Source organism: Kryptolebias marmoratus, linkage group LG13 (genome assembly GCF_001649575.2).
Source record: "Kryptolebias marmoratus isolate JLee-2015 linkage group LG13, ASM164957v2, whole genome shotgun sequence".
NCBI classification, from domain to species: domain Eukaryota; kingdom Metazoa; phylum Chordata; class Actinopteri; order Cyprinodontiformes; family Rivulidae; genus Kryptolebias; species Kryptolebias marmoratus.
Window position 1 is genome coordinate 19,541,172 of NC_051442.1, and position 15,440 is coordinate 19,556,611.

General features: G+C 41.4%; 2 protein-coding genes across 5 annotated transcripts in view; one reads left to right on the forward strand and one right to left on the reverse strand.

Moving 5' to 3' along the window:
- Nucleotides 1–5,041, reverse strand: part of ncor1 (nuclear receptor corepressor 1) — a 59,319-nt gene extending 54,278 nt beyond the window's left edge. For all 4 annotated transcript variants that reach the window (XM_017412528.3, XM_017412527.3, XM_017412526.3 and 1 more), the window contains exons 1-2: nucleotides 4,889–5,041; nucleotides 1,149–1,336 (exon numbers count right to left, since the gene is read on the reverse strand). In XM_017412528.3, coding sequence (XP_017268017.1) covers nucleotides 1,149–1,256 — 108 coding nt within the window. In that variant the 5' untranslated portion in view covers nucleotides 1,257–1,336; nucleotides 4,889–5,041. The remainder of the gene's footprint in view (nucleotides 1–1,148; nucleotides 1,337–4,888) is intronic.
- A 515-nt stretch (nucleotides 5,042–5,556) lies between these two features.
- pigl (phosphatidylinositol glycan anchor biosynthesis, class L) overlaps nucleotides 5,557–15,440 on the forward strand; it is a 14,269-nt gene continuing 4,385 nt past the window's right edge. The window contains exons 1-4 of the mRNA XM_017412557.3: nucleotides 5,557–5,856; nucleotides 6,778–6,877; nucleotides 13,773–13,863; nucleotides 15,077–15,144. Of these exons, the coding sequence (XP_017268046.1) occupies nucleotides 5,607–5,856; nucleotides 6,778–6,877; nucleotides 13,773–13,863; nucleotides 15,077–15,144 (509 nt within the window). The 5' untranslated portion in view covers nucleotides 5,557–5,606. The remainder of the gene's footprint in view (nucleotides 5,857–6,777; nucleotides 6,878–13,772; nucleotides 13,864–15,076; nucleotides 15,145–15,440) is intronic.

Sequence of the window (15,440 nt, forward strand, 5' to 3'; positions counted from 1 at the left end):
ATAACCCAATGCTCAGAAATGTTCTGTTGACAGATTTCTGCGAAAGTGAGCTTCTAAGAAACACGTCATCCAAGAATAGCAAACAAACGCTATCTAATATTCGCAAAAGTCAATTAATGTGCAACGAAAAAGTGTGCCAGAATTAAAGACATGAAGAAACTTTACAGACTTGAACAATTATGACCGGAAGGGTTATTAAAATATTAGTTAGAAGCTCAGATCGTGATCTTATTCGTGTTCAAATCTTAAATGCATTTAAATAATTAACAAAATAAACTTTAGTTTTAGAATATAACAACAATCTGAATGTCATTATTATTGCTGGCGTTTATTTGAAGGCACAAAAACAGTCAGATTTATGCTGAAACTGAGAGCACCATAACTGCGGGACGAATATGACAGAATAATCAGCTACAACTAGACGTAAACACGACGGTGAAGATGCCTCCACCTTCAGACCGTCGCAGAACAAATCCACCACACTGAGCCGGGATAAATTTATCAGCTTAAGTTCAACCTCAACCTGGTCGTCCTGGCTCTTTATTTTCTATACTATTCCCAATTACTGACAAGCATCGCGTTCACGTTCCTCATCCAAACTTTAAATATTTCAGAGAGAAGGTTAAAAACCTGATTTTTACAGACGTTGAGCTAAAATTTGACGCTTTAGTAGCTGGGAATCATTCCCAAAACATGCCCCGAGTGTCACATTTTGCCATTTTGTGTGACGGTGGGCATAGCGTTAAGTTTCAAGGTTTGACCAAAAAGACGCAGAGAATGTGCGGCCGGCTGCCTCAGAGAAGCTACGACCGCTGGTGCTGCAGGACTTCCTCTGCCACAGACAGACTGTGGCAAAAAGACAAATACCTGACGTGTGGGGACATTTTTTTTTCTTAAAGTGCCATCTTGTACGCCCGTGAAAATAACTCACTCGATTCGCTAAAACGGGCTAAAATTAGTAACAAAGTTGTTCGCTGGGGTGAGATGAGACGTGACAATCATGACAATAATGACAATGACAATTTTCTAGATCGTCATAGGCCTAACATTCCTTGACGGAATGCATATCGCCCGCTGCCTCACATGCCGGAGTTTTAAGATCATCTCATAACGAAGCCTAAACGCTGATGTAGATGTGGGGCTTTTACCGGTTGGTGGCGCGAGCCGAAGGTGTACTGGACAGAGTGCTGTGGGTATCGGTTCTGCTCGCTGCTGTAGCTCCCCTGGCTGGGGGGGTAGCCTGAGCTGCTGGACATCCTGGCTCAGTGCTGGTGGGCTGTTGCTGCCTCACGGATCGGGGGAGATCAGCTACACCATGTTTGGAGCCAAAGACCACCTGAAAACAGAAAACAGACATGAGTATATAGCAGTAAATATAAACTATTAGAAGTTTTTTGAAGATTGGAGTTGTGCAATCCACATTGAAAGTGTGTCTGCTTGGAACAGCCACTAATAGCTCACCAGTACGGTCTGAAAGGACCCATTTTCAAAGCAAATGCTGCCATCTTCAATCAACTCCAGTGTTCAAAAACTTACAGTGGTTACAGTCCAATGTGTAAGACATAAACTGTTCAAAGCCTTTCAACAGAACCACACCTCCAAATGTCCAAAATATCCCTTTAAAACAAATAATATTGAATGCAAAGCCATCTATATTTTTAAAATAAACTACTGTCAAAAATAAAGAGCCACTTGCACAGATTAAAAAGGTAGGGTCAAAAATATTTATAAAGACTTAAATGTTAGGACATATTTGAACAAGCAAGTAAAACATATTGTTCATTCTAAATTAAGCCAAATCCTCTCTCGGAAGTAAAGATGGGCAGATAATCACCAGTTTGTGTCTAGAGACAGTAGAACGATTTCAGAATAATGTTCCTCAACAGAAAATAGGGAAGACTTTGAATCTCCTATAATCTACTGTTCATAATACCGTAAAAAATGTCAAGAATCTGGAGAAATCTTTGAGCTCAAAGGACAAAAGACTGAAGGTCAATATTGGGTGTCTGTGATCGTCAGGCCCTCAAGGGCCGCTGCATTACAATCAGGTCAGATTCTGTTCTGGACATCACTGATGGACTCAAGAACATTTCCACAGATCACTGTCTGTAAACACAGTTCACTGAGCTGTCCATAAATGCTGCTTAAAGCTCTATCAGGCAAAGAAGAAGCCAGATGTGAACACCATCCAGAAACGCTGCTGTCTTCTCTGGACCAAAGATCGTTTAAAATAGACCATGGCAAAGAAGAAAGCTGTTCTGTGGTCAGACGAATCAAAATTTCTAAGATTTTAAAACCACAGATGCAAAGACTTTGTACTAAAGAGGAGAGGGATCATCCAGCCAGTTATCAGTCCACAGTTCAAAAGCCTCTCTTATTGTATGGGGGTACATTAGTGTTTCTGGTATTGTCAGCTTTTACATCTGGAAAGGCACCATCAATGGAGAAACATATCTACAGGTTTTAGAACATCTGCTCCCATCCAGATGATGTCTTTTTCACAGAAGGCCTTGCATATTTCAGCAAGACAAACCACAATCTGCATCCATTCCAGCAGCATGGCTTCAGAGTAGAAGAGTTTAGCTGCTGAACTGACCTGCCTGCAGTCCAGACTTTGCAACAACTGAAAACATTTGGTGCATCATGAAATAGAAAAACTAGCAAAGATGACCCAGGACTGTTGAACAGCTAGAATCCTCCATCAGACAAGAATGGGACAACATTCTCCTCCAAAACCTCCAGCAGCTGCTCTCCTCAGGTCCTGGATGTTTACAGACTGATGTTAGAAGAAGAGAAGCTTCACAGAGGGAAACATGGACCTGGAACAACTTTCAAAAATATGTTGCTGCCATCAAACTTAAAAATGACCCTACTTTTTTCCAAAAATGATACGTTTTTTGTAGGTTTTCTCTGCAGAGCTTGCAAAACTGTATTCATGGCTGTGCACATTATTTATTTCATTGCTCTGCTTTTTTGTACCCACCTTAGCATCAGCTCCACGTTTAGGATTTAATCTGATGAAATACAGTTTTGAAAATAAGATGATCAAACTTATACCAGTTTTTAAATACTTATTCTTTATCATGTTGCTTTTAAACCTGGACATGCCTTCTATCGGAGGAGAGCTCCCATGCAAGTGTCAAAATACAGCTCCTGATCTCGAGACGGGTTGGAGACATCCGTAAAAAAAATCTAAATGGGTTTGAGGCACAGACGATGGCTCTGTTGCACATCTTTCGAACATGTTCAAAATTAAAAGGGACTGAAGACGGCATTCCTCCAGGTATTCCGTTTTTTTTCTGCCACCGTTCAAAAACATGCATCCAAAGTTAATTACCTGAGTATAAATTTGATTTATCGCAAAGGTTGTGCTTACAGTTCTTGACCTTGTGAATGACACCTCACGCATAAACCTACATCTCAGTACGGACTTTAGTGCAGTTTCCGATAATCTTGTACAAAGATTTCTGTAACTTCTCCATCTTAGACGTGGCTTCTTCTAAAACAGAACAAACAGCAAGAAGCTACAGATAGTTTCGACAACTAACCTCCCACCCACCTCAAAAAATGCCTCAAAGAAGTAAAGCGGGCAGCTGAAACTGCGACACTATGTTCAGGTTTGAAAAATGTGCTCCTTTATCCAACTTTGTCTGCTGTGTAACAATATTATTGTTTCCGTATTGGCGTCTAATGTTTAGGACGAGGACTGAAGTGTTGGGATAAATGGCAAATTCACAGTGCTGCCATCCCAACTCACCAATCCAGGCCTAAACATTTTACAACCACCAGCCTCTCTTTTATTATTTTACTTTTATTGTTCTAGTTTCCTGAGCTGCATCCACTTATAGTATTTATTTGTTTCTACCAAAGCTGCACGGATGCCTCAAAAAAAAAAAGAAAGAAAGAAAAACCTTATTTTAAAAAGCAGGGACTGTGAGCAAAGAATCAAAGCTGAAAATGAAACCTAAAAGAAAAATGTTACAGTGCTACTGCTTGGGAGATTATTATCTTCTTCCACACTTTGTGTATTATTATTATGGGGTCTTGCTTTACAAAAAGGAGGCCCACTTAATGCAAGAATGCTACAGTTCAGCAAACATCAATTGCATTTTTTTTATCTTTACATTGAACCAATTGCACAATAAGGCTAAAAACAAGCTCCTATCATCACAGTAACCTGGTATAACCTCAGGTGACCTGAACATGGCCCTTCAGGTTTATTTAAACCTGCTTTTTTATGTTGTTGAGACATATTTTAATGAAAGTTAATAAAGCTTTTTCAAAATGTAGTTAAAAATACAACCTCTCCCTGGGTTGCCTCCACACAGCCTCTTCCCACTGCATCAATCTAATATTTGCTCCAGGTTTATTTAAGGTCCTTTTTAGGGTAAATGTTCAATGTTGGGAGATGAAAAATAAATATATCTTTGTTGGCTTCAGATATTGTTGTTAGGTGCCGGATACACATTGCTCCCTTACCATGTTCATGCTCATCCAGCAGCCATTTGGTAACACAGCTGTATGAAAGCTGCTGCTACTTGATGTTTTTGTTGTCATTTAATACCATAAACGTTATATAAACGAAACTACATTTATAGCATAATTTCTGAGGGGGGTGGGGGCCCATTCCCACCACAGGCTTGGATCTCTGCAAACGTGCACGGCAACAATCATCAACCTAAACACAGAAGCTATGTGAGCACTTTGCTGTGTTAGAAGGACATTTGGGATGTTGTGGCTCGCTGCTTAAAACCCAGCCTCTGTTTCACCTTTGAATTCTCAACCACGTCGCCATCTTGCAAGGCAGATTTTCAACGTAGACCGAGTCGTTTAAACGGAGTGCTAATCGGGCTCGTTGGTGGGCTGCGTGTAAACGATTCGTACTCACCGCATGTTTGAAGCGGGCAGAGATGGGAAAGAAAGGTGTCCCTGGACGAAAATCTGTGTGAATAGTTGATTGTAAATCCGCGGGTTGTGGGCTGAGAGCGACTGAGCAGACTAAAGGCTGCGCCGCATTTGTCGGCCGATGTCCTGACAGCGAAAAATAATCGGACTCCGCTAAACTGAATTTTTAGAACCTATTAAATATGTATAATGAGCTAAACTGTTTCTCAAAATAGATAAATACATAGCCGAGTGGTTGTATTTTTCTTTAAAATTGGTTTTATTTTTAAACGTAATATTGTTTTTTACATATCGGCCAGGAAATTGCGGTGTTACGCCTAAACCTCTCCCTTACGCACGCAAATAGCGCCGTGATAATAATTTTCACTTAAAAAACACGCCACTCTTACATTCACTTTATTCTACTTACTTTAACTATTTTGGGTCGTGTTTATAATTATACATTGTGAGAAAGTTTTTTTTAATCATAATCATCTCGCCCTTTTTTGTATGGCAGATTAGGCTGAAGTGAATGAGACGCAAAAGCACTTGTAATCACGTAACAACAAGATTTTTAGCAATTAATAAAAAAAATCTGTAATGTTAGTTAAAAATAAAATAAATAAAACAAGAACCAACACACCTTGCTTTTGAACATGCGGAACCACTAACACGTTCGATTCTTGTCCTTACACGGATCCGTTACGGTGACGGTCACAATAATGTCCCTTTACTTAGTTATCTTCGTAGTTTTATCCTATTTGGCTTGGATAATATGGATATACTGCCGACACCGGCGCAGTTCGGCGGTTTTGCTGAAACATGTAATGAATACTTCATCAGACAGAGACACAAACGTCAGGGCTTTGGTTGTAACCGCGCATCCGGATGATGAATGTATGTTCTTCGCGCCAACGATCCTACGACTGGCTGAAACAAACGCCACCGTCCATTTGCTGTGCTTATCTGAAGGTACGGTGACAGGGCATTTTTGTTGGCGTCAACAACAAAGACAGGACAGTGTGTAGGGCTGTGGAAAAGAATAATATCACGCATGTCCTAGCTTCTGTGTCATGTTAGCTAGTATTAGCCGCAGGTTTAGTTTCACAAGCTAGTTTACAATAAAGGTGGAGCACTTCCTTTAAAAGAAAATGAAACTCCACTCATCTGAAGCCCTCGTTGTGTGGCTTTATTAGTCACTGAGTGGATGTGTTATTTCAAAGTTTCCATCATCAACCTCTCATCAATGTTGCGTGAGAGCTTGAAGATTTACCTGGTTTAGACTAACCATTGAAATATTTTTATTTTTATGGGCAAGTTTTGTTAAATTCTCGCCATATAAATTTACAACTTAAGCAAGACTCGATGAGGCGTTTTTACAAACTCACTCGAGATTTTTGAGTCTTATTCACTATTCTACCCTGTACTGTATCAAATGAAAGAAAGCCAAGCAAAGCTTTTGTTTTGTTTTTAATTTCACAATGACAAGAAGTGTCAAAACGTCATCTTAAAAGCCATAGATGATAAAGTCCCCGCTTAGTTAACAAAATATTCCCCTACTTCTTCATGACCAGTTAATTTCAAAATGAAACAGTAGAAATAAAGCTTTTCGGAAGCACAGGCACAGACTTTTGCCTCTTACCACTCTTAAGTTTCAAAAGTGAGAGGCATAGGATTGTGACAAACTACATAATATAACGTAATTAATCCTGTTTAACATCTCAGTCGTGATTCATTTTAACTAAATTTAACTCAAGTAATACTAGACAATATTATTTGATGACTTTTATCATTAAAATTGTGTGAAATTTTGATATTTGCTGAGAGAATGCATATGTTTTCATTTCATTATGGAATATTTATGGCCATATCTACTCTCCAAATGCTGTGCAGGAAACTACTACAACCAAGGAGCTCAGCGTAGACGAGAACTTCTGGACAGCTGTGCCGTGTTGGGGATCCCAGCCTCCAGAGTCACCATAATAAACCACAAGTAAGCATCCGTCTGCAGCAAACAAAATATAGACACAAAAACAAAACAAAACAACAACCAGAAAAACTCAGGATCCTGACAACAAACCATTTTCTACTTAAAGCAAGAAGCCCTGTTTGCAACTATGACAAAATGAATATCTGTTTTCTTTTGCTCAGTAATTTGGTTTCATCATGCCGCCTTCTTAGAGCCCAGCAGACTTTTCCCTTCAACCCAGTGTCTGTCAAAACACAAAGCCCTGATTACAAATCACATCCTGTCATCCCCCCCTACCCCCACCCAAAAATAAATAAATAAAAAAAACCAGATCTGATCTATCCTATCCTGATGTATTTTCTTTTTCTCTCATAGAGCGTTATAGGTGACCAGTTGGGTCTTGGTCTAACACCTGTTCACAAATTAGCCTACAGCAAGTTTGAAAAATTTACTTCAAGCAAATCTTTAAAAAGTTGTAATATAAATTATAAAGAGAAAGTGAATAATCAACCCATCTGAGGAGCCACAAGTGTTTAATATTCTTAGAAGAGAATCCTTTGACTTTATTTGCCTGTACACAGTGTTTAATATTTATGCTATTTGTTGCCATCTACATTCATGTCTTTGTTCAACAGTATCATGTAGTTCAAATTAGCTACAGACACACCTTGAACTTGTTTTAGGCAAATTAAAACAGGTTTCATGTCAAAAACCAGTGGGAAGAGCATATCACAGTCAAGCTTTAACTCGCAAATTAGAAGGCATAAGATTGCAGAGACAGAACAGGTAAAAGTTGTTTTTATTGTTCCCCTTTGGTGGATCAAACGTTCTGCCTCACCTAAAAAAAAAAAACACGTTTGGGGTTTCTAAGAAGCTTGCTCGGAGCCTCCTACATGTGAGTCTCTACATGTTGGCTTACCAGGAGAGCCGGATGAACTCTGACACGAACCTGAAACTCACAGTAATAAGCTGGCAGCGTGCCCGGACTGTCTGCCCCAGAGAACACTGCGTGAGTGCGCACGCAGTCGAACACACGTGCACGGACTCCACACTTTTATCATCTTGTGCACACAGAATACAGCTGAACTTTGCTCTCAGCTCTGTCTGCACTTCTGCTGAACTGGAGCGTAGCCCGTTTTCCCTTTCTTTGTATTCTGTTGTTTGCCTGAAACACACACCTAATCAGCACTTTGAGGACGCCCCCACCACCACCACCTGCATTTCACCCCCACCCCCCACCCCCATGTCCTAGTCTGCTGAAGCCGACTGCCAAGAACTGTGGGATACTTTGTGGCAACATGGTGAGCGCTGCTAATGTAGGTCACCTCAAACTGTTTTTCTCTTCCCGAACCCGCACTATGGCACTGAAACTAACCGATCCTGTTCAGTCACACACATTTTTTTTTTTTTGTGTGTGTATTTTTAATTATAAGCAATGGCAGAAAGATGACAGCATTCAGTCTAATTTTAATGTTCAGAACTTTGACAGTCAGTGCTGTATTTTAGCTGTAATTAATTCAATAGACGTCTTGCAGCAACTTTTCTTTCTTTTTTTTTTCTTTTTGCTAGTTTTTCAGGTGTATTTTAATAGCAAGATGCTGTCCTGCAGTAAATCCTACCTGTGTGGAAATCCCATTTTAGTCCTTACAGGCTACAAATCCTGTTTCTAAAACTTTCCTACTCAGTTAATTTATTTTGGACGTTCTATGGCCATTTTAGGCTGAGTTCAAAATTTAATCAGTTGTAGATGTACGTCCAATGATTACTTAAAATTTCATGAAAATCCGTCCATAGGTTCATGAGATATTTTGCTAACAGTCAGACAAACACAGACAATTAGACAATGTCCTGCTTTCTTTTCTGGTGGTAGTCAATGATTAATTAATGAATCAGTTTACTTTGAACTGTAAAAAAAACAACTTCTATGTAAAGTAGATTCAGATATAATAATTCAGTCTAACACACACAAAAATAAACATTAATTCAATAATAATATTCCATTGTTCAAAAGGTAATAGATAGAAAACAGCAGTGATCTATTGTAAGTATTTAATCATCAATTCATGCCATGTGTACATTGAATAAAACAACTCAGCTCGCTAATTTCTCCATTTTATTCTATTTTAAATCCCATCTATGGTGTGTTTCAGGCTGTCTTAGTGAGAGGGATGTAAAAGAAGTGTGCGGTTTCTTGGTCCACACGCTGAAGTTGTATCATCTTATGTCTGACAGCTCTCATCGAACGCGCAGACGGGATTTTTAGCCAAAGGCTTTTAGGCGAAGCTGGCGAAGAGTCCTGTGCGTCACGCTGCAGTGACAATGAGCAGCTCGTCTGAAGAGCTGACCCTTCTGAGTCTGACACCGTCAAAGGAGAAAACCTGAAAAGTTGCACGTCATATTGTTTGCCCTGAACTTGGCAGCCGAGCTGGTAACTGTTTGTCATGCAAACAGCGGACGGGGACAGGTGCTGCGCTATGAAGAGTCAGCATTAACGCCATCTTTAGTTGTTGCCCTTAAAGGATACAGAAATGCCCCCCCCCCCCCCCCCCCCCCCCCCCGCAGATTGTTTTCGTGCTTCATTGTGCTGTTGATCAGGGCCGTGTTGTTGTGTTTTAGGCCAGCAGATCTGTGCACCAGTTCTCCAAGGTGACAGGAATAAGGCTTCTGTTTTTAACATAGGAACGTAGCACTCACCCAGTGGGACAGCTGTTTTCACAGCGTCTGGGGGCCCCCGGTGCACGGTGGGGCCCTCTGTGGTCAAATTCTATCTGAGCACGCTCTGCTGCCTCTCTTCGTGCCCGAGCCTGACCTTTGTCTGCTCCCTGGACTTGATTATAGCTGCTCGCTGCACAAATCCCACCGTGCCACCTTTTCCAGGCCGAACCGGAGCTTTGCTCCGCGTCTCGCCAGCTTCAGATCTGTCTGACTTTGGCTGTTGTGCTGGCCCCAACTTCGCTCAAAAATATTCTCTCACAGGCAAATCCCAGACTGAAAGCTTTTTTTTGTTGTTGTTTTTGATTGGATTAGTGTAAATCTCTCGCACATATAAACACAGTGACACACTGGCTCCAAGTGTTGTTTAAATATACATTGATTAGTGGTTTAAAGAAAGAAAAAAAAAACTACTTGCAATAGCTGATTTATACTCCCGTGGCAAGGTGCAGTAAACTGTGGTGATATGTTCCAGTCCTGCTGCAGACCTCTGGCTGTGCTTTTAGTCTACATTTGTTGGCAGCACACACACACACCGGCCCTTGCATAACCAGATCAGTGCTTTTCTCCTTTTTATTCCTCAGACCAGTAACAGAGTGAGGTTTTGTCCCATTAGTACACTCGTGTTTTTCTAGACAACTTCCTTTCAAAACAACACCATTTACTCCCAGGGTTGTTATTCCATTACTTACATCAGCCTGTGTGAACTATGGCGAAGAGGAAAAAAAAACAAACAAACCTGCAGCCATAAGTGGCTGTAAATAATGACACAACATGTGTCAGTTGCCATGGTAACTCCAGCTCCAGCTGCCTCATTACAGTGGCTCATTGTGGGCGTGCTGTCAGCGTGTAGCGGCACCTCGGCCGTTCCCAGCAGGACATATTATCTGACCGTGTGGACAGAAATCTGGCAGTTTCACAGGCCTGTGGTTCATGTGACCAGACTAAACAAGCCATCTCTGACACACACACACACACACACACAAATACACACATGCACAATCCTTTTACTGGGCCAAAGTTCAACAACTGCATACAGATGCCTGCAAGCAATTAGACATCCACATGCAAAGCTACAAAGAGGATCCGGGGAGGTTACTTTAGGACATTTTGCACTGTTGCTATGGCGAAGCTAACCCTCTGCCTGCATCCTGTCTGAAAAAAAAAGGTCAGGTGTCTCGTGTCGTGACCATTTTCCCTTCTCTTTCTCCCTTTTTCATGCAGGTTGGTGCTGAGATAAAAGACAAAATGTATGAAATAAGAAATACTTTGTGGAACAAAGTACTTTAATGAAATGGTTCATGTAGTTTTGTTAAATCTTGATATAGTTATCTCCTGTGGGTGATGTTCTGGCCTCTGTGTGTGTGTGTGTGTGTGTCTGTTGCCAAAATGTCTTGTGAACCACTTGACAAGTTTTATTTAAGCTTGCAAAAAGTGATCTTTAGATGTACTTCTACATCTGATTAACCTTTGAAGTTAACCCAAATAAAGATGGCTGCCACAGCCAACTGACATTATAAAGCACAAAAAATGGCTCCAACTCAGCCTGTTTTACAGATATTGTGCTTAAAGTGGGTGTGGTAGTAGCTGAGAGTCTGCGTGAGGCGGGTACAACGCCATCATTTCTCATCATAAGATGATCTTAGCGGGTGATATGCATTCCTTCAAGGACTGCTAGGCCTCCAATCATCTAGTAGATTTCCTTTGCAGGGTTTGCAAACTGGGACCACAAATTCAGACGGGTTTTTGTTAAGGGAGGTGGCACCTATTGATTTGTGTAAATGTGGTTTTACATTTCCACCCATGCGTGGCGCACGCACACACACACACACACACACAGGCTGTATTATATGTAGGTCACTGGTATCAACAAACCAGAGCTGTGCATTCTCTCCATGACATGCAGTTTTAACCCACAGCCTGACCCTCGCATCACGAGTGGCCAATAGAGTTGTTCTAATCCATCACTTCCCCTCCCAGCCCCCCTCGAGCTCGGCTGCCCAGGCTCATTGTTAGCAACAAAAGGTAGGGAGGCCAATGCTGACACTTTGTGCACTCATATATTTCTACACGGTGGTAGAGGTCACTGATTTCAACTCTTATCTTTGAGTTGAGTGAATGCCAAGTCAGCATTTACTTTATTGTTTTTTTTTTTGTTTTGCTTTGCAATTTAACTACTTCTACGTATTTTGTTCTATTTTCTTACACTGTATCAAAACGTTCAGCTCGTTCAGAAGATGGGTGCCATGACTTTTGTACCTTTTGCGCTTTTCAGTGTGTTACTTTTAGTTTTTAGCTACCGTTCTGCCACATTTGGCCACTTTTAGCATTTAGGTACCTTTCTGCTAGTTTTAGGTTTTATCTATTGTTTTGCTACTCCTAACTTTTAGCTATTTTTTTTGCTACTTTTAGCTTTCAGCTAGCCTTTTAATAGTTTTTGCTAACCTTTTGCTGTTTTGGCTCTAATCTAGTCTTTTGTTGCTTTTAACTTTTAGCTAAAATTTGGCTACTTTCAGCCTTCACATAGCCTTTTCTTACTTTTGCTATTTTTAGCTTTTGCTAGATTTTAGCGAGCCATTTGCTGCTTTTTGATTTTAGTTAGTGTTTTGCTTCTGTTAGCTAGCCTTTTGCTGCATTTAGCTTTTAGCTAGTGTTCTGCTTCTTTTAGTTTTTTAATAACTCAGTTTGAGTTTCTCCAGTAAATCTCAGTGCTCTCTCTGTATTTTCACAGAAAACGTTATTTCTTCGGTTTGTTTTGAAGTGTAAAGCTTCAGAGTGGTTTGCAAACACGTCAGCTTCCTTTGTTTTTTTTGTTTGTTTTTTTTTGTAAAGATAAAAAAAAAAGATAACTGGATTGTCTCCACTTCTGATTCAAGCCTCGGGGTTCTCTGTGAACTTTATGCCCAGTCACTTTCAGCTATTTGAGCGAGGCTGACTTCAGCACGTCCCCCCCGTCTTCACTTTTCTTTTCTGCTCTCTCCTCAGTTTCTGGCATTGAGAAGGAGCAGAAATCAATACATCAGTTTTGCACTTCTGGAACAAAATCGCTGGATTATGTGCCTGTTCGTTGCGCCAAAAGAGTGGGCCGGCTGTTTGATGTGTGTGCACAGCGTCGCCTCCAGGCTGTAGTTTCAGATGTAGGAGAAGCTACTGGCCTCCCGACCTTTAACCTTTGAACTCCCCAGTAGCCGTTTGTCTCTGCACCAAACAAAAGCTCAGTTTCTCGTGACTGAGCTGAAGCTACACTGTGAGAACTGTGAGGACTTAAAGGCCTAGTACTCCTTGAAGAAATGCATGTCACCCACCGCCTCTCATGCCAGAGTTTGACACTAAGATCATCTGATGAGGAGAAATGCTGTAGACTTTAAAACAACACGTTTGATATAATTGAATATCGCAAAATGTCACACCATATGTGTTAGGAATGACTATCGGCTACTACCACATCAAATTTTCATTATAACCCATCCAGTGGTTCATTTTGATAACAATCGGGGTTGACTCCAACAATTAATGCTAAAGTTTTAGGCAAATATCTCGTGCAATGAGTAGCACTCAGAGTGTGTGTTGTGAATTAATCTCAGCTACTAGCACCACAAATCTTAGCACAATATCTGTAAAACTGTCTGTATTACAGCCATTTTAGTGTTTTCTAAAGTTAGTTGGCTGCAGCAGCCATCTTGAATTGGATTTGCTCCAAACATTTATCAGTTGTAGAGGTATATCCAATGAATATATCCTGTAAGTTTTAATAAAATATGTGCAGGGGTTCATCAAATATTTTGCTAACAGATAGACAGAGTTATATCTAGGTAGGTAATAGCAACATTTTAAACAAAGATATTGTGTAATCTGTTCAGAGATTATGTTTTGGGGATCAGTCTCAGCTGCTACCACAACAAGTTTTAGCTCAGGATCTGTAAACCTGACGGAGCTGCAGTCATGTTTGTGTTTTTTAAGGTTGGTTGGTTGTGGCAGCCATCTTGAACTGGACTGGCTCCAACAGTTAATCGGTTGTAGATCTACACCAAATGACTACTTTCTCAGAGTTTCCTTAAAATCCATTGAGTGGTTCATGAGATATTTTGCTAACAGACGGACACGCTTGTCGCCTTTTGGCATAATCGCTTTGTTTCACTGAGATTACAAACAAGATATGATGAACAACTTGTGACTAAGCCTCTTCTTTGCCTCCCCCTCTCCCCAGAAACCTTCCAGATGATCCCACAGCGGAGTGGAGCGTCTCATTAATCTCCTCTGCAGTGGTGAAGTGCATGTCGGCGCACTCCATCAACATGGTACGTTCCACTCTGTGTTTCTGCCATTTCCTGTTTGTCACTGACGCACAGCTTCCCGGCCGTTCTGCAGGAGTAATCAGCCCGCTGGCTTCCAGTCCACCGTCCCAGTTTGACTGTGGTCTGTGTAATAATCCCTTGCAACTAACGTCTCTTTGAGTCCACCCCACGCTGCATTTTTAGCCTCCTGACCACCGGAGAAAATGGCCTCCGCTGCAGCAGAACGGTTTAATCCAGTTTGCCTGTTTACGCTCAGATTCTTATCGTCTGCAGCGCGGTTCCGTACGATTAGCTAATGGGAATGTGACAAATTTAGAACCAGACTTTTTGGCTTTTTTTTTTTTTTTTTAATCAGGACTATATCAACAAAGGCTAATTTAGCAAGAAAGCACAGAAGCAAGAACAAAATAAAGCCTTCATGGTAGCTGTTGGAGGAATACTCTTTTTTGTTGTTGTTGTTGTTGTTGTTGTTGTTGTTGTTGTTGAAGACGACAAACAGACACCTCCCATCCTGTCAGCTGCGACAAATCTCTCTAATCCAAAACGAGGCCGGAGACTCGTGTGCTACGCAGAAAGAAACATCTGTTAGGAGAAATCAAGGCAGGAAATGGCACTGAAGCACGAGACGAGTTCAGGTTTCTTTTCTGAAACTACCCACACCCAAAAAGCGTCCCGTTCATCAACAACTGATTAACTTTTTGGAGTCGGTCTAACTCGAGATGGGGCGACCTGAGCTGACACAAAATGGCTTCGGCTCAGTGAATTTTACACGCTGTGCGCTGGGACTCGGCGTGGCGGTAGCTGAGGATAGACGGCTGTTAGTAAAATGTATCATTCACCACTGGACAGATTTTAAAGAAGCCCTCAGAGCGTAACCATTGGATGCACGTCCACAGCTGATTCTACCTCCGGCATAAAAGGCGGCGGGCGATATGCATTCCTTTAATCTTGGTGTAAATTCAAAGCTCACGAGCTCCATCATGTGAGTTCTGGTCTCCCTTTGACCTGATTTTTGGTTCCGACTTGTTTCCTGCTCTGGTGTTCAAGCGCGCACAGAGGAAAATGCTTTTAGATCTCGCAGACTAACATATATCCTATTCTGCTACTAACGCTGTATGTTTTCATCTTCATATTGCCTTTGTTTGTTTGTTTATTTGTTTGTGGACAGCGCAGTTCCTGCTTCTCACCCACGTCCTGAAACGCCGTGTCGTTTCAGGTGCTGACGTTCGATGGGCGAGGAGTGAGCGGCCACGCCAACCACGTAGCCATTAATAAAGCTGTCAGGTGGAGACGAGTGGTGACTTATTTATTTGTTTTAATTTAACAAGCTGGAGATGCCGTCCTCGGGTGTGGGAGGGGATTCCTGTGGCTGAAACGATGAAACCAGCTCGCTCTGTAACAGTAAAACACTTTCCAGGAAAATGCAGGAAAACTGGACTCACAACAACAGCCATTCCTCCAAATGACTTTCCACACACACACACACAGAGCGTGTTTTTCAGAACTGCTCTGTTACATAGCTGAGAGGTCATCCAAACAGAGTCCTCAGAGGCGCTGGGCTCTGGTCCCAGCGAGCAGCC